This window comes from Oculina patagonica, chromosome 6, assembly GCF_052425735.1.
Source record: "Oculina patagonica isolate OP01 chromosome 6, crgOcupat, whole genome shotgun sequence".
NCBI classification, from domain to species: domain Eukaryota; kingdom Metazoa; phylum Cnidaria; class Anthozoa; order Scleractinia; family Oculinidae; genus Oculina; species Oculina patagonica.
The window spans coordinates 16,792,821-16,812,006 of record NC_135763.1 but is presented as its reverse complement, the minus strand read 5'-3'; the positions used below and the strand labels follow the sequence as shown (position 1 = coordinate 16,812,006).

The 19,186-nt window shown below is 38.7% G+C and overlaps 1 protein-coding gene and 1 pseudogene across 3 annotated transcripts; one reads left to right on the top strand and one right to left on the bottom strand.

Annotated features, from left to right (window-relative positions):
* Window positions 1–1,261: 1,261 nt before the first annotated feature.
* Window positions 1,262–8,300, bottom strand: LOC144655918 (uncharacterized; annotated as a pseudogene). The gene is made up of 2 exons (XR_013571220.1): window positions 8,189–8,300; window positions 1,262–6,059 (listed from the first exon to the last, which is right to left on the bottom strand). The product of XR_013571220.1 is annotated as an uncharacterized LOC144655918 (transcript).
* Window positions 8,301–8,488: 188 nt separating this feature from the next.
* On the top strand, window positions 8,489–19,010 carry LOC144655913 (5'-AMP-activated protein kinase subunit beta-1-like). 2 transcript variants are annotated; one of them, XM_078516100.1, is made up of 7 exons: window positions 8,489–8,560; window positions 10,401–10,575; window positions 12,525–12,702; window positions 13,368–13,461; window positions 15,581–15,704; window positions 16,386–16,609; window positions 17,970–19,010. In XM_078516100.1, the coding sequence occupies exons 2-7, from the start codon at window positions 10,458–10,460 to the stop codon at window positions 18,048–18,050; spliced, it is 819 nt and encodes a 272-aa protein (XP_078372226.1). In that variant the 5' UTR covers window positions 8,489–8,560; window positions 10,401–10,457; the 3' UTR covers window positions 18,051–19,010. The 2 variants fall into 2 exon arrangements, with proteins under 2 accessions (XP_078372226.1, XP_078372227.1); XM_078516101.1 differs by lacking the exon at window positions 8,489–8,560 and adding an exon at window positions 8,592–8,741.
* The last annotated feature ends 176 nt before the right edge of the window (window positions 19,011–19,186 follow it).

Here is a 19,186-nt window from a genome sequence, read left to right as displayed (position 1 = left end):
CCCTCGTTTATTTTGGCCACCTGGTTGGTGAAAAGAGTGTAAAAACAGAGAAGTTCTGCGGGATGACAATGACACCGAGGGAGAAAATAAGAAAAAGCTCCCGCTCTCAAAAAAAAATCGTTGTGTGAAAGCCACATCCACCATCATTGCAAAGAGCCATTTATTATTCTTTCCTCTTCTTCTGATCTCGTTAGCTTCTTTTAGATGTCGATTTGTTTTGCCCTTGAACACTGTTTAATATGTTGAATTGTCGATAACTCGTTCCTTGCGATAAAATTCGCATTTTGCACTGAAAGCACGATGAACAATCACAGAAAAACATTTTTCTGCCATTTCTCGGGGAGAAAACTGATGGAAACAAGGTGTGCCGATATAACAATTGGAACCATGCCTAGCGGGAGAAAACTTTCTTGTTTTCGTCGTGTAAATGGGTGGTACCGTGCCGAAATGGTTTGTTCACGGTGCCAAAAATTTGCTGTGCCGTGCCGATTTTTTTTGCGCGTGTAAATGGGGCTTTAGCCTTATCTGAATGGCCGTTGAAAAATCATTATTGAAGGCGTAAACTTTCGTATTAATCCTTGCATTTTTTTATAGTAATTTTGGGGGCTGATGTACTATGAAGCAAAAATAATCTTCATTCTTCTTTCGTTTGGAAATTTTTTCACCATATAACACCAATTTTAGCTAATTTTGATAGGTGGTGTATACAGATTTATAAAATTATTTGAGAACTGTAATTGACGTCTTGCGCAGCTGCGGAAGGCAAGGAAAGAAGATCACTGTTCTCAATCTATTCAAATGACAAATGTAGCTAAGGGTATCCAAGATAACATATGTCACGTGTGTCACCGATAAAACAATGAAAATAATTTACAAGAGTACCCAACGAAAAAAGTCTTGGAATGGCGAACATTCTCCTGTTTTCCATGTTGACTAGGGCTTTTTAAATATATATTTATGTAAACTCCCTCATTACCTTTTTGCCCGTGGTTGTTCGCTTGGAAACTCTTCCACCCCGGGCAGAAAATCGCGTGCAATATCAGACACACTAGTGACAGCCAGTGTCTCCTCAGGCTCTTCGCACTTTTGCCGCAAACAACGAGAGCTAAGTGCGAACGACCGGTGTCGAGATTAAAGCCCTCCCTTACTCCCTTGCGCGCCCAATTGTCTTGACAGTGAAGACCTCTCGTTACGAGCAGCAGTGAAGAATATTGAGACATAAGCGAGCTACCTCAAATGATTTTTTTTTTGTTTTTATTAAGTTCGATTACATTATTTTTATTAAAACAAAAACGTGGATTTACAATCATGGAAATATTCGAAAAACTATTTATAGTATTAAATCAGTTAAATGCACAGGAAGTTTTTCAATCAGTTAATAAGTCTAGTATTTCTCTTTTCATAAGCAAAGTTTAACCTTAACATATACCTTCGGTGAACTTGTAACCATTAAATACCTAACAAAATAATATATTTTTAATTATATACACATTAAACCGTTTAATCCCACGAGCAATTTTCTTCTTAAAAACTACTGCTATAGGTTGGAATTACAAAAGAAATCCCGTTGCTACCATTGACATTGAGACACAAGAACAAACAGTGTCTATAATCAAAGAAAGCTTTACACGGGTTAGATGAATACCCCTCAAACCGACCACTTGCTATGTTATAAGAAATCAAGAACTAAGCATCTGCTATCAATACGAACGTACTATACGGGAAATTCGTTGCCCAGGGTTTGATTATTGGACATGTCAATAACTGATGAACGGTTTAACTCGCTGGAGCCAATACCGGTCTCGCCTCGTCGTCCTGGTTACTGCAACACGAGCGGAAGCAGATCCAGCAAAAGTTCCACACGACACGACAAATCACAACAGCTAGCCGGCACAACTGGGATAAAACAGCAGTGACCACAAGGAGCCCAAAAACAGCAGGCACAAAACAAAGAATGGCAATTTCTACTCCTTGGAAGACATTCCACCAAGAACTAAAATGATCCGCGTCCAGTGGAACTGACAAAGACAGAAAAGAAGCGAAAAATGCGTTAAGAGAAGCTAAGACAGCAATCGAAAGCAAAGAAATGGTCTCTACTGTGTTAGCAATACCATCACGAAATGGCTGAGCCACAACGTGGTGAAGAAGAAATAGGAAACAAAAAACACCCATAATGAGAAGACGAGGCAATGGATCACTAACAAAAGACTTTAACACAACAAGAATCAGTCGACGACCGATCATAATACTTTCCCAACTCAAGGACAGTTTCCTGCCATCTTCGGGCCTATTAAACGAATCGTAGAGAACACTCTCTAAATAATTCCTTGAGACCTGACATGGAGTTGAGTTGCCATTCACTGGGTAACCCGTTACATGGGAGAAAAAGACAAATAACCAGTAGATTAAGGCTGGTAATGGAAAGAAACAGGCCAACATGAACTTTCCCACAGAAAGAGTTCCACCATACAACTTAAAAGAACCCCAAAGCAACACAAACACAAAGGGAACGACAAATGCGCAGACAAACGAAATCAAAATGTATTGCCACCACTTAAAACAAACAACATTACCATCGTAAAATAAACGCCTCTCTGAGCCAATGGGAACACAGCGCAGCAGACTGAAGCTTACTGTGGCTAGAGTGGTGTATCCTAGCAACAAGGTTTGCAAGATACCGCCAACATAGGGACCAACAGATGGGACTCCTTGACCTCGAAACTTTTGAATTCTCCAGTGTAGGATATAAAAGGCACAAATCATGAGCAAGGTACCGAAAACGTGAGATACAGAAAATAGCTGCTTAGTTACCACCGTAAGGCCAGGAAAGGGACAAATCAATCGACTAGAAAGTAATTTGAAGTTGAATGACTCAACAATAGGCTCAATAAGATTAGCTTTAATGAGATACTCTGACGAGCTGGAAACAAGGAGCAGATTTGCTGCCTGATAAAAGTAGAATAAAATCTTCAGATAACCTTTATCAAAGTTATTATCTTGGTCCTCTAGTTTCTTTTCTTTGAACCACAGAATTTGACGCTTGATCAAAGGCACAATAGGGGGCTTAAATGTGAAGTACAGTGCCATGAGTGATACATAAATCAAAGCCACCGGCCAAAACCAGTAATCATTACACTGATGTGACGGTCTGCAGTGTGTAGAATAAAGTGTCTCCGTGTAACCGTCACTACAGTTTCCACACAATGCATTAGAACGGTTGCCCTGACAACCATTGTACTTTAATAAGTTCGTTTCCCGAGGAGGACTACAATAACTCTCTGGACACATGGTAAACTGTAACGTTGGTGGATTGATGTTCTCCTTAAAACCCCAAAAGTTCATTTTAGCGAAAATGTTTTGAGTACAGTTTGCTCCAAACGGGCATGGAAGACACTGAAATCCTTGCACCAGCTGGGAACCAATCGCACGTCCACGCTGCAGACTGTAAGAATTTCCTTTGCATGTTGAACAACTAAACTGAAGAGCAGTGACTTCTATTTTGCATTGTGTGTTGTTCACCTGGGTCATAACCTGTTCAGTAAAATGAACAATTTCCATCTGACTTCCAATAGGACAATAGAATTCTGTCAGGTTTTCGCTTCCAACATCTACCAGTCTACCATTAGCTACCACCATCAGAGGATTTGCACTACCATAGGGCCTTGCGTCCATTGTTGTGTTGGATATGTTTAGTGCTCCTGAACTTTCTGCATGAATAAACGACGCTTTAGAGTAACTCATGTGTAACCCCTCCCTGGTTTGGACAAAACGACTGTCTTGAATTATAACACTTGCTGAACCATCCGCTGTGTATATATGACCACCTTTAAATGCAGCGAAATTATCAACAAAGTGACAATTCCGAAATGTTGATTTGCCATTATTTAAATACACAGCACCACCAAGAAGCGCAGCATTTTTCTTAAACGTTGTATCCTCGATGACCACATGACTTTTATAATTCCACGAAGGGTATTTCTTTGCTTCACTATTCTGGTGGGCTGAAGTAAACGTTTTCTTTAAGCATCCTGGGTCTCTTGTGTCATCTAGTACCAGCGAAATAAAAATTGCCCCTCCTGATAAAGCTGAACAAGAATTATTGTTGAATGTCGTGTTAATTATTGAAATGGAGATGGAAGTTAAGTTATCTGCAATAACAGATAATGCTCCTCCAACTATAGCGTCTTCATTCACTGGGTTGTCACTCCGAACAACATTACTATCAAAGAGAGAACCCTTTACTTCAAGAATGTGGACATCTAGCATATACACTACCCCACCCCCACCATTTTTAATGGTGTTATTTAATATTCGAGACTGGTATATTTTTAAAGCAAAAAAAGTGCTGATGACAGCAGCTCCTCCGTATTCATTCGCTCTATTTGAATCCATAGTCACATTTTTAAGGACCAAAACGCTTTTATTGTTTCCTATCAGTAAAATTGCACCACCCACTACTGCACTATTGTTTGAAAATATTGAATTTTGTATTGTTATTTCGCCGTTGAGCAGTCTATCGTCCCGGTTCAAAGGGTATATGGCTAAAGACCCACCGTAAACAGCATAATTGTAAATAAAAAAGCTATTGTTGACATTCATTTTCATTTCTCTGTTACTAACAACGCCCAGTGATCCACCTGCACCTGCATTTAATGCTTTTTTGTCCCTTGTGGAACTGCAGTTGGTCCATCTACGGTCACATGGCGCCTGTACGTATGCCTTCTTGGTATTAATAAATACACCACCTCCTTTTCCCTAACGTACACTGTAAGCATTAGTAAAGCCACATTTCTCAATGTTGATTTCAAGACGCTGCTCTGTTTGGTTACTACAACGATCCACTTTATCTCTGTAATACATTGCGTACTCAGAATCCTTCAAAAAGACTTCTGAAGAACCAACATACACCGCTCCCCCATAACCGTGCATAGCCATGTTCCCCGTGAAACTGTTCTCTTGTAAGTTAAAAATAACTTTCGAGCATTTAACATTAAACGCTCCACCTTCACCAGCAGTTGTGTTAACAAACGACGAATTAGACACGTTCAACTTGCAAAAATCAGTTCCCCCTATCGACATGACCCCGCCATTTCCTTCGACTTTGTGGCCACGAAAACTAGAGTTATAGATCTGCAAAGAGACTTGTGATGCATTTGCACTGAGAAAGCGTGCATTTTGACTTGCAAAGTTGCTTGCATTGACAATAATGTTTACAAGGTTGCTGCGAACGATACATTCACTGTAACTGTACCCCGCCAAATCGTCTCGGCCTGAAAATGGATTGTTATTCATCATGAAAGACACGTTATGAAGGTCGATGTTCTGGTTTCCATTTTCTAGCTCTAAGAAAACAAGACCTTTTAAACTGAACTTGTTGTGGGAAATCGTTACATTCTCCAGGGTGATGTTACAGCTTACAGACTGGTTATTGTCAGGCGATTCAGTAAACGAGACAAAGCTTCCATTTTCAGACATGGAATTACCGTAAAAAGAAGAATTGATGAGCTTAACAATTACTTGGATAATCTGTGATTGGCTCTTTGAACTGTGGACAACAACTGAGATACACTCGTTGTTTTTGCGAAAGGATGAATTTGTAATCTGGATGGCGAAAACCATCCTGGTACTAATCAAGAACTGTACACCACGTTTGCTACTTTCGAATGTGCAGCTGTTGATGTTAACAGAAGAATCCTGAAAACACACAGAGCTGTCGTTCAGGAACAGTCCCGATAAGTTAATCTTCGTCTGCTGCTCATTATCAGAACCATCAAACGTCAAATTTGTTCCCTCGGCGCATCGTATGTGAGGAGGAATGGGACCAAATCCTATCAGAGAAAGGCTCTTGTTGATGTAAATTCCGGGATGTGGTGAAGTCCTTGATTGACAGGTGTAGGGATCTTCTTCAGTGTTAATGCCATCCAAGTGAATGTGATCCCCACGTGACGCCAACGTGACTGCTCGCCAAATGGTTTTGCATGGCTTTTTTTGATCACATGACCAACTGTCGTTACCTGATGCACGGGAAATGTACAATTCCTTTCTTTTAGAGACGTGTGCTGTAAGAATGAGAATGGTGAATGTCTAAGCACTTTCCAGTTGAATCACATATTTGTAATAACACTTAGATAATTCTCTTGTTTCCTTGACCAAATCATGATATGTCCTATTATTATTTATTTACTCCTTCAAAGTCCTTTCCTTTAGAAACACGGGCTGTAAGAAATGCCAGAAATAGGCACGGTCATATCCGCGGCCAAAGGGATAAAAACTAATCAAAGTGCCCGTTGGGCTGTCTCATGTTACAGATCCCTTCCCCTTTAGAAAAGCCTGATACTTAGGCTATAAAGATACTTAGTACCCATTTCTAACCTTCATATAAGCATTTTTCTCATTTAAGAAACTAACTTTTTCACATTTATTGTCACTTCGATATACTACCACAAAAACGTTAAGCAATAGAAGACACAAAACAATATTCATCAACATTACCAAGAACAATAGACCTGCCTCTCCTCGCCTTCAATCATTCAATTTGAAACCATTCACAGTGAATAAGAGGTGGTATTGCACCCTAACAGACGTTTCGTGACTTGGAGTTTTGCTTTCGTGAACCGGACGTTTCTTGACTGTGAGTCTTGCTATTAATATGTTTTACGAAACACGAGTATATGTAACATGAGTAAAACACACTCCGACTGAAACGTGAAAGGATAGTCTCCTTTGTTATTTAGAACGCAAACCGAAGCACCGGTAACAATCTGGCGACCCTGCTAGAACCTTTTCAAAACCGAAAGGAAAGATCTAAGAGGAAGAACAGGGCAGATGCCTGAACAGGAAAGTGACGCTAGCGAACAGATGCCAGATGCTACGTGTGGAAACGGTGGGTTACGAACGACAGCATGTTGTAGTGAACCGGTCGTCGAGCGATCTCAGTTGAACATAATTCGCTAGTAAACAGTCTTTATTGAGTATGGAACAGCTGCAGCTTGAAGTCCAATCACTGGTTTATAAACAAGAGCAAGAATGGCTCGGCACTGTTATTAAAGACTTAGAATTTACTCATGTTTTCAAAGTTGCAGCGAGATTAAGTTAAGATGCCATATTTTTTGAGACAGCTTTTTATTCTTATTGAATCAGGACAACTCGGATTTAAAAATGTTCTTCGGAGATGCAATTTTATAGCGACAAAGTACGATTCAAGAAGCGATTTCGAGAGCTCAAAAGCTCCCGCTCCCATCGCTTCGCAATATGACATGCAAGTGTTAACAACGTATTGACATATCTTGCTGTCAACGCTCCAAGCGTTAGCCAATCATATTTTTGCGTTGTGAGAGCAACGCATAATTCAAACACTGTGGCTTAGCGGGTAGTCCCTATTTTTTTCGCTTCTCGCCTTGCCCCGCCTCCTCCCCCCACGCGTAATTTTTTTCGCTATAAGCTCGACGAACTCTTCGAAAAAAAATTCGCTTCAAGCTCGACGGACTCTGCGAAAAAATAGGGACTGCTCGTAGTCTATGGCCAATTGTCAGTTAACTGTTAACCCCATAAGCACCCTCTTGCAGAGCTGCATAAACTAAAAAAAAAGTTTGCAGAGGAAAATTTTCATCCCCCCCCCCCCTCCAAGAAAATAATGGTCCGTCCCTTACCTCCATAAACTAGTCAACCGTCAAATGTCACGCATAGTGTTTTCTTATCATTTTAGCTCATTTTGTTTTTTCTGTTCGTTTATTTCAACCCTATGATAATACCAAAAGAGCCGAAAGACATTTTGGTGCACTGAAATGGCACAAAAATACTACTGGCAGAAGAAAAAGTGGGAAAAATGTAACTTTGGGGAACAAATTGGGGAACTTTCTCAAATTCTCACGTGCCTGTCGCATGAGTGGCATCAACATACGAGTTTTGAATCGAGTCGCCGTTTGAACATTGAAATATTCAATTCAATAATGGATTTGAAGAAATGAATGAAATCAAATTTGCAATAATGGAATCAGCGAAGAAAGATCATCTGGATGATGCTGGAAGAACCACCTAAATTTCAATGAACTTTCTAATTCACTTAATAAGCAACGAAGAAATGTCACGATCGAGAAGGATCGAGTGTTCAACAAGAAACCGGTCACAACTTTACCGATACCGAAGTGCATAGACTGATAATGTCTAAAATAGTCTTCTTAAAACCTACCTTGAATAATGACACACAACAGCAATATAAGTGATTGAAACCAACTTTTTCCTGCCATTATCCTATCTGGTTATCGCCTGCCTTGTTATTAGCTTGTAAACGCAGACGTATTTCCGATACATTGGTAAAAACCCGTGACATAATATTTCCGGCTGTCGTTTCTCTGAACGACAGCCGGAAATATAAGTTTTCGAAACCGGAAGTCGAAACTGAAGTACGGATTTACTCGACCCAGACTTACCGTAGGCCATGAGGTCGGAAAACTGGGTCCCATCTATCCCATCAACTCCTGCGCGGTCACATGGATAAAAGCTAAAAATAATGTCAAATTTCGTGTTTTGGTGATGATTTCGTGCTCAAAGACCGTTACAGGTAATTTTGTTGGTATAGAAAGTTATTTTGATCATTGTAAGACGTTAGAGATGGGTCATATTTCTTTAGTTTTGCTCAAGCTTTTGTGGAGCGATTAATGTACTGGTCAAACCCGAGATTTCTTTAAATTCACACGACGTTCTAAGCTTGATATGAATGGCCGTTAAAAACTTCTGCTTAGGTAAATAATATCATTTTTTGACCGCGTAAAATTTCATATTAATTATTGCACTTTAGACATAACTTTGGGGGTGATGTAGTAAGGAAGAAATAAAATACTTCGCTTTTTAGTTGATCGGCCATCTGATGCCTTGATGGGTTTCTATAGCTAATGATCTTAGTAATTTTGATGTGACTTTTTGTGCAGTTGTAGAAAAGAAGAAATAAGATAGCTGCTCTCAATATTTCCTATTGTTAAAGGCAGCTAAGCTTCCCCAAGTTTCTGTATGTTTCGTTTATGAAATCCCTGTTTCTCATGCTCGCGCACGGTTGTTTTATTTGATTATCTCCCATTGAAACTAATTAACTCAGCTGATCAAGAAAATAAATGAGAATCTGTACTTAGGCCTGGTTCACACTAGCGACATAACGGCAAGGTCACGCAAATGCAAAAACACTGTATGTTTGATGTTTTATGTCACCAACTGGTGTGAACAATAGACGCTTAGGAGGCATGAACTGTATATAGTTTTACCTTGATTTTTTATTTATTTATTTTTTTTGTACATATATATATATATATTATTATGCTTCTTGTAATTAATTTTTAAATGTGTGGTTTTACTGCCCCTGGCTCGGGGATGGGCACCACTCCCCACATGTCGACTTTAAATAAAATACAATAGCCTACCTTAACAACATAACGACATAGTTGGAACATAATGACATAAGCATAACGACATAAGAAAAGAACTGAACTTTTCTTTATGTCGTTATGCTTATGTCGCTAGTGTGAACCAGGCCTTATAAGGATCCCAGCTGTGCGTTAGAAACGAGGTAAATGGGCAAAGTTTAGGGGTGTAGCTAATATCACATTATACCTTATACAAAATGTAAATTCAACATGATAAAATGCTGGCATAAACAAGCACATTTCTATGCAGGTTCATGTATCCTTGCCCATCTTTATTAAGGATTGAATATTTATGTCTTAACAGGTTTCTGAATGTATGTCCCACCAACTTGATCTACCTGACTGATAACAATTTATGCACATGTGCAATTGCTAAAAGTAGTACCATAAAATTACCAATTGAGAGCTGTTCTCTAGCAGAACCCAGGTGCCACAGGAGACTTACTTTTGTCTTTGGCTGACTTGTATAACTTTGCTATCGTGAAAGGTTTTAATAGTTGGGGACCCAAGATATCTTACATAAGAGTCTTTGGGCACCCTGCAATTAGTCTAAGAGCACAGCTTTGAATTAGTATAGGTAATGAATGTGAGTGCTTTTAAAGTTTTACACTGTCTGTAAGTGATATTGAACATTCTTGCTATACAGGGCAGAAAATTGAAATCCACTTCCCAGTGGGTCAGTAATTCATTTTGGTTTGCCCCCACTAAAATATTTTTGCCGCCACACAACTCACAAACGTACTATTGACAGAGGCTTAAAATTTTCACTTGCTCATCAGACCACAAAACGTTTATTTTCACTTTCTCAAGAGCAAAATTCACTTGCCTCAGGCAATCAGACCTGAGATTTCTCCTGCCCTGTAATACAGACATCTTGTTAATTAACACAATTATGTGATCCATGGGGTACCTGTGTAAGAAAGGGTTAAACTATATAATTACCTTTAGTTAGTTTATTTCTAAGAGCAGCCTCAATTCTTTTTGCAGCTTGATGTTTGTGATAGAGGAATTGTGAACAAAAAGAAACAAACAAACAAACAGAGAATGGGCAACACAGGACTAGGAAAGCATAAAGATGTCCACAACTCAGATTCTACTTTAGAATTTGAAACTGGCAAGAAAATGTTCCCCAGTGAGCAGGAGGCTAAGATGATTTTAACAGGTGAGAGCAATCACTTTTAATTAATGTTTATATTAATCATAACAGACTGTCGGAATCCTGTATGAGAGGTCCGAGAGTGACAAGTTTCATTGGCATCTGTCGGGCCAGGAGTTCATTACAGGCATTTATACCATGCCATAGAAAATACAGCCAATCAGAATACAGGAAAGCTGTTGTATATTCGACGGTATTCAACCCAACCTTCCCATTGTGCGCTGCGATCTTATTCTCGATGAAATTTAGTAAGCGTATTTCCTATGGCATGGTATAAAATAGTTACACAACACTTTCTCGTGGTATACACACTCACCTAAAGGCTAGTGTGTATACCAAGAAAATACAAGTGACTCGTGGGATATTCCACATTATATAATAACCTGAATTCTACGCGCATTTTGATTGGTTCTTAACTTATGATCTATCAGAGTACAGACACATGGATGACGTCACGCGGTGGTGTGACTCGCGCGCGTGATCAGAGTTCATAGTCCAAATCAGAGTTGTCGGCAAAGTTTTTCAAACTTGCGAGGCGACAACAAAGCAAAAAAGTTCAGCTGATATTAATTACAAATGTCCAGTGAGAAACAATACGCCAAGCATCGTTCACCTTTTGAAGGTCTTCGAAGCATTTAACTGGGCGAAACAAGCTTGAAGAAGACAGTGAATTATTCGAGAAATTATCCGAAATCTGTATGAAAGTTTGACCGATGTTGTGCAAAATTTTTGGACAACGCCACGGGAAACAAACGAATTACGGTTGAACGCTTCGGTTATGTTTACAGATTTGAACAACTTTCCAAATCGGAATAAAGGTTAGTTTTTTCATTGACTTTCAATTGACCATTTTTCTGTTTATTTAATTAATCGGATTATAACAGTGCTTCGTGTTAACGAAAACTTAATAGTTTAATAAATCAGACAACTTAGCTCATCTTTACGGCGACATTGCTCAAACTGAAGTGTGTTGAAGTCTTGTGTTATTATATAAAACAAATAGATTCCATTTTGTCGTGGGTCTGTTCAGTTATAGATCACAGAAGACGTCAAAATGTGGTATGAACATCAGTGACCCACTCGGCTAGCGCCTCATGGGCCACTTCTCTGTTCATACCACATTTTGATGTCATCTGTGATCTATAACTGAACAGACGCACGGCAAAATGGAATCTATTTGTTAAGTATACCACTCAAAAGCGTTGCATAACTAGTATATAGTTACCAGTAAACTAAAGACTGATTTCTTGTTTTTATTTTTGTGAGTCTTGGTAACATGTACATCACTTGTGCATGTATACAATGTGGAGTTCCTAAAGACATTGCCTATTTTACTAAAGACAGTGTTCAGTAGCTGGAATAAATATATACATCTACTCTATATCTACCTCCCCTGTTGACGAGCTGCCTAAAGTTTGAATCCTGTACTGATCATAATGTCAAGATACATATGTTATTGTTATCATGTCTGATTGGCTGTTACATGTACTTCATGTAAAAAGTTAATGTCTGGCAACAAAGGCAGTTCACATATCTCTGAAAAGCTTCATCATAAGAAAGGAACTTTCAATTCAAATCGGTAGATTTTTCTGCAGGGGAAGTGAGTTTTCGTGCTCACTTGACCATTGGGCAAGGGCCCACTCAGTTGGCAGAAGTTTTGCCTACATGTAGGCCAGGCAAGCCTTCTACCAACTATTAAATCATAATTTAAAAGAAACTAACTATAAAGCCAAACATGCAACTGCTGTAGGTGAGCAAAATTTAACAGTCGCTTGTCCAAAGGACATTTTTCAATACCTGTGGCCAAGAATAAAATCTGGTGCAATAATTGGACCAGGTGTGCCTGGTAACAGTGTACTTAAAGCACTGTGTCAAATTATACACACCTCACAGCGTGCATGCTGAACTGAATCAGTTGCTGAACTGAATCATTTCCATTTCTGTGATTAATTTAGCACGGGAACCAGAAGTTGATGACCATAGCGATTATGACTATGACGATGACTCTATGGAACCGGAGCCACCGCAGAAAAGAACTGTACCAACTGTGTTTACCTGGGATAATGGTGGCAGAGAGGTCTTACTTACTGGGAGTTTTAATGACTGGAAAACTAGAATCCCCATGAATCTGAGGTAAGAAAATCATATTTAATATAAAACATTAGGCCCAGTTCAAACGCTAAATTTTTCATAAGCCAAACCTAGAGAGCGGCTATTTGAATTTGGAAGGGCTCATTCTTCCTGCCTGGCTTAGCCGGGAATATTGCCTGTGGGCCAGCTTTCCAAGGATTTGATTCAGATGCCAAACTTTTCATGAACCGAACCTAATGCATAAATTTTTGTAATGTATTTTACATATGCAGCTCATAGACATTTGACATTTCAATTTTTTTGGCTTCAAACAGAATGAAGTTCGACTAATTAAGTCTCGTGTCTAAATCAAAAGGCAAGATTCATTGATTTGGGCTGACCTTATTGTGAATTAAGTTTGGCTCACGAAAAGTTCGGTGTCTGAACTGGGCCACCTTAGATGTACAGGACTACAGCTTGAAATACATTGTCAATAATAAATAAACAATGTTGTTTCTTTTGGATGAAGTCAAAATTTTGCAAATGCTGGCAGCACTTTTCATTTCAAGACTAAGTTATTTAAACAAAGAATAAAACCACTTCTCCTTCCCAATCCATTGATATTTTTAATTTAATGTTATTAATAAATTCTTCACTTCATCATAGGCAGGAAAACGCAATTGGTTTACCTGTTATAGTTATGATTGTCATCATAATTTTTTTCCTAGCCAAGGAGAATTCTCAACAATAATTGAACTGCCTGAGGGTGAGCATGAGTACAAGTTTTGTGTTGATGGTCGCTGGATTCATGACCCAAATGCTGTAAGTACCATGCTCAATAAATCTTAATATGCTGCTGTCCTAGATGCTAATACTGCTTTATTCTGTTCACAATAAATTGTTTGTTATATAGCTGGAATGTTTTTCCTAACAGCGCATGCTCTTACTTCAAGGTCACATGACATTGAACATTAAAACAGTTACTGTTTCCCGCCAAAAGTTATACAAATCACTTAATGACTGGTCCCGGTGAACTGGTGAATCCTGATATTTTTTTGTCAAGATACGAATATCGAGTTTTAGTATATATTCAGGGCTGCAAATAACAGTCGGTCATCGGACATTGGCCAACCAAAATTTGCTCATATCCGACGAAATCCCAAGTGTGGTCCGACATAATGTTCAGACAATTTTTTGATCATAAATCATTTTATGGCAATAAAAAAAAATGTCCGACCACAATTTTGTTTTGTCCGACCAAGATGGTGTCTTAGTAGGACATACAGTATATGTCCTTTCTAGTAAAAAAAAAAAATATTTGCAGGGCCCCTGTATACTAAAACAGTGGATAGTGCTTTTGGCGTGCGCTGATTGGCTACTCAAACTTAGAAATCCTATGTTATTCACCACTGAGCAACGCGCGCAAGAAAATTGTAATCTTTGAAGGGAAAAAACTAAACCACAATCATTCTTTCGGGTTATATTGTCTTACTGTTTTAGTAAAGCGTAAAATTCCGGTTATACTGGTAAGCCCTGGGCCTGCTTATAAACCCCCTCCGGTTATTGGCCCATATACCTGAAAACGAAAGTTATAAGCCTCCCCCCCCCCCCCCGGATATAAGCCCCTCCGCTTATAACTGTACCCAAACCCCCTTACAAAGTTGTATAAGCCCAGGGCTTATAACCAGAATTTTATGGTATACTAAAACAACTATTCGCCTCAGTGTCGATGGCTAGTGGTGGATATTTACCGAGCAGTGAGGTAAATATCCACCACTAGCCACCTTCACTTTGGTAAATAGTTGTCAAATAGAACTTAAAATTCCCTTCATAGTTGATTATTCTACTGAGCTAGCTTATTTGATTTTCTACTGGTAAAGGTCAAAACAAGTTTGCAACATGTGTCCCTCGGGACCAGTCATTAAGTGTATAATGTTATATGTGTTAAATTTGGTGTACCTTTAATTAAGGGAGCAGTTAATATTATACCACTACATGAGTGGACTTGGGAGAGGTATGGGATAACATGCCATTTCAATGCGCCAAATGACTTGCTTGCATGATTTTAAATAGAGCTAGGAGTCTGGAGAGGAGATGCTTTTTTAATGAGAGTCTCTTTTTAAATTCTGACTACCGTAATGATTCGATTTAGCACCCGGGGCGCTTAATTACTTTTGGCACCTCGAGGGAGGGCGCTTATTCGAGACAGGGCGCTTATTCGGGACAGGGCGCTTATTTAATTTCTTGAGAAACAACCAAATGTATCTAACAATAACAGAAACTTTAACAGTTAGAAATTGTTTGAAGTTCAGTTACTTTTTAAAGAATTGTTCATTTTAGCAGTAAATATATACATGAACTGTACGGCGAATGGTCAGGAGTTTATCTAGTTGACCTCAATGACTTCGGTATGGGCAGTTATTAGAATAGGGGTGCTTATGAGAAGGGGGGCGCTAATTAGAATGGGGGCGCTTATTGGAATAGGGGCGCTTATTTACAAAAACACATTCGAAGAGGGGCGTTTATTCGGAAGGGGGCGCTTATTTGAAGGAGGGCGCTAAATCGAATCATTACGGTAATCTTACAATGTATTAATTAAAGTTAAAAAAAATGTTACTGTTTAACCATTAAATAATACTACTTTCCTACTTACTACTACTGTTTTACTGTATGGTGCATAGACAGTACAACCTTGACTTTTGAATACCAACTCTTGTATCTTTTTTTAGAGCATTGTTGCCATTGTACCAAAGATTATGACACTTATTACTATTCTGTAATTAAACATTAATTTACCAAGCTTATTCTTAAAGATTGATAAAACAAAGTTACATTAATTTTTTATTTTTAGTCAAGAGTTCATTTACTATGTGACATGATTGAGAAAAAAAATCATTATCAGAAACTCAATTTGTCTGATTTCTTGTTTCATGTTTAACAGCCAACCACCAACGACAATTTTGGAGGCAGAAACAATGTCATCAATGTCAAGAAGACTGATTTTGAAGTATTTCAGGCACTGGAGTCTGATGCTAATGCTAGTATTGGTTCAGCTGGCTCCATCAGTGAGTACACAACTTAACACATTTCTCTTTTAAAGCTGAGCTCTTTCTATCTTACATTATAATTAAATTTACATTGTAATTGATATAAATTTTAAATGGCTGCATAGAATTTGTTTTCGTGCCTGTATTGGGTATCAGTTCAGATCTCTTGTTCAGGAGAATAGATCTGTCTGCGGATAGTATCCAGCGTAACGCCCTTGGTCGTGTGACAATGGACCACTTGATCGAGAAATCGGTGTTTAACTATTGTCTTTAAGTTCCATAATAATTATGTATTCTGATGTGACAGTGTGACAGTGTCAGTCACAACTTTCGTGAACGTGATACGTCAGCATAAAAATAAGCCTGAGGGATGGATTTAGGGGAGGGTGCACTGCAGGGGGTGCACACCCTTCCCTGAGATAATCTGCGGCTTAGTATTCACTTTTAAAATTGGTTTACGTCACCAGTCAGTTATGGCATTCCTTAGTGGTGCACCCCCTCCTAAGAAAAATCCTGGATGTGCACCCCCCCCCCCCCTAAGAAAAATCCTGGATTCGCCCCTGAGCCCTCCCAAAAATGATGTTTTGACTTGGTAAATTATAAACTGAATGAATACGGTATGAGAAAGAATGATTGATACAAAAACCCAGCGGAAACCAGCAGATGAAATATCAACACGACTGAAATTTTCTCTTTCAGAATCCATGTCAGGATCTCCTCCTGGTTCATATGGCCAGCTCATTCCATCACATCACAACCCTGTGATTGTACAAGATGGCACGCATGCTAGTGTTCCACCGGTTCTTCCACCACACTTACTCCATGTTATACTCAATAAAGATGTCGTGGATCACAATGACCCATCACTTCTGCCAGAACCAAACCATGTGTCTTTAAACCACCTATATGCGCTTTCTATAAAGGTACTTGTTGTCTATACTCTTGCATAATGTACATGAAGCATGCAGCTTTGGTACAATCTTTCTTTTTGGGTGAAGGTGTTTTATTTTGCCATTGATGAAGGTCATGCGTACATATCGATAAACATTTCTAACCAATTAGTGCGCAACATTTCTATTGAACACAGAATTTTATTCAATGTTTTTGTTTTGTTTTGTTTATTTTTTCTGTCAAATACAGACTGATTAATTTAAGTCTTCTGTTACCCCTATACCCCTTTTAATAGGAGGTCATGCGTTCATGTCAACTGCTCCAAAACTGCAAAATGTTCTTTCTGGCACTGTCAGAAATAACAAACAACTGCAAGCAAGGCTGATCATACTACGTGAAAAATAGGCTTTGCGAGACAATACCACGACTGGAACCGATACAGCAGGATTGCAACCGCGGACAGCTGTTTCGTTCTTATTGGAACTCATCAGCGCGGTGTAGCGAATCTAAATGACGCCAGCCCAAAGGCCAACGCAAATTAATTGCCCAATAACCCGTACACTGTATCAAGTTCCGTACTTTGAACTTACTTGTCCCCCGAATCACGCGCTGCCACATCACGTGTTTCGGGGGACAAGAAATTCAAAGTGTCACGATGGAGTCTCGCAAAGCAAAATAACTTAGTCTTACTGTCAGAAAGCCTGCTCTAGAAGAAAATTTAATTTCTTGATTATACAAACTAATTCAGACAACTTTATTACTTTCATAGCAGGTACGTGTATTTTTATTTTCAGTCTATATTATTTTACCAATCCAAAAAACAAAACCAAAGTAATCACTTGGGCCAGTCAATAGATACAATCAATCCGTGGAACCAATCAAAACTCGAACTCTACATATAGCCAGGGGAAGCGCGGGAAATCATGTGCCAACGAGCCACGATTGGTTTTGGATTTACTTCTGGTTGAATAAAGAAGTGGCGCGACTTTTTGTTATCAATCTCTTAGCGTAAAAAAGATAAGATAAAATTTTATTGTACACTCCTAAAAAGGTTTTTCAATGAACAATACAATACATGAAGTGAAATAAAATATGAAATGTAAAATATGTACACTAGTTGTATATTAATGAAAAATAAAAAGAAATAGGAAGAAATAAGAAAAAATTCAATTTAAGAACTCGCTGAGAAGCTTTGTCTTCAGAGTTTTCTTAAAATTTGCATGACTCTCGCATAGTTTTAAGTCTTTGTCTAAAGAGTTCCATAGCTTTACTATTGTGTAAAGCTATGAAAACCAAAGCAAATGCGAATTACTTTCGACGCTAAGGTGAAATCGCTTTATCCTTTTAGTCTGCTGAGCACTGGATTTATTGATGATGTCTTTTCTTTTCTAGGATGGAGTTATGACACTTAGTGGAACACAGCGCTTTAGAGAGAAATATGTCTCAACACTGCTGTATAAACCGATCAAATAACAACAAGATGAAACTACATGTACATGGAGTGCTATCATGGGGAGATTGGATTTTCCTCAGGGACTAGACGAGTTGAAGTACTTTAGAAATGACAAAACTCAGCATAAAAAGACGTCAAGGGATTTAACAATGACGAGGAAAGAAACTCCGTTCAGTCAGTGAAAATGCGGGCTTGCGATTTTAAGGATGGCTTAAGCAGTTGCCTTGGCAATTTTGCATACTCCCCTCTTAGGCTCTAAGGGATTTTTTTCTCCTCCATTATTAATACTGCAGATATTTAAATTGTCTTCAGACATTTGCAACGTATAACAGATAGTGACCTTTTTTAAAGTTTTAACACAAAAGTGTGGCATCAAAAGTCACTGTTGAAAATCGTCGAGTAAAATCACGTTTACATGGGAAACTGGCTGATTTTTGACAAGCTCGAAATATGATCACAGTTAGAACTATTTTATTAAAAAAAAGAAAAAGTAAGTATGTCTTGAAAGATTTAAAGCATCTATTGCCTTGCAGAGGGCCAGTATTAGCAGATAATTCGATCTGTTGATCTAAATCAGTAAAATGTATGCGGTCTATGTACTTAGTCCACATTGTGTGCCTAGCTGATTAAACATTTTATCCTCACTCCTTTTTTCTCGTTTTCATGCTTTATAAGTTTTGCAATGTTCAGTGAGGACTTTAGTAAAAAACAGTCAACTCTCTCTAAAATGGACACCTTCGGGACCGGCTTCAGCTGTCCGTCTTAGAGAGGTGTCTGTCTTATAGGGAGCTTAGTTACAGTGAAATGACTGAAAAACGGCAGGGACCGTCACCAGGTGTCCGTATTATGGAGGTGTCTGTTAAGAGAGAGTTGGCTGTAATGTAAATGTGGGGAAAGGGCCTTGTGCATTGATGTTGTTTAAAAACGAATTCAAAACAGAAACTATATAGGTTATTTAAAAATAAAATTTAGAAGCAAAATCATGTTGTATGTCGTTTAAAGCGCGCTATGTGTGTGTTCAAGCACTGTTACACAAGAAAATGTTTCGTACAACTTGTCTCGCAAGTTAGCTGCGCCGTTGCGAGGCAAGTTCAAGATACGTAGCCCCTACGAAAACTTTGCGAGAAGTGTTCATTTTAGGGTATGTCACACCAGA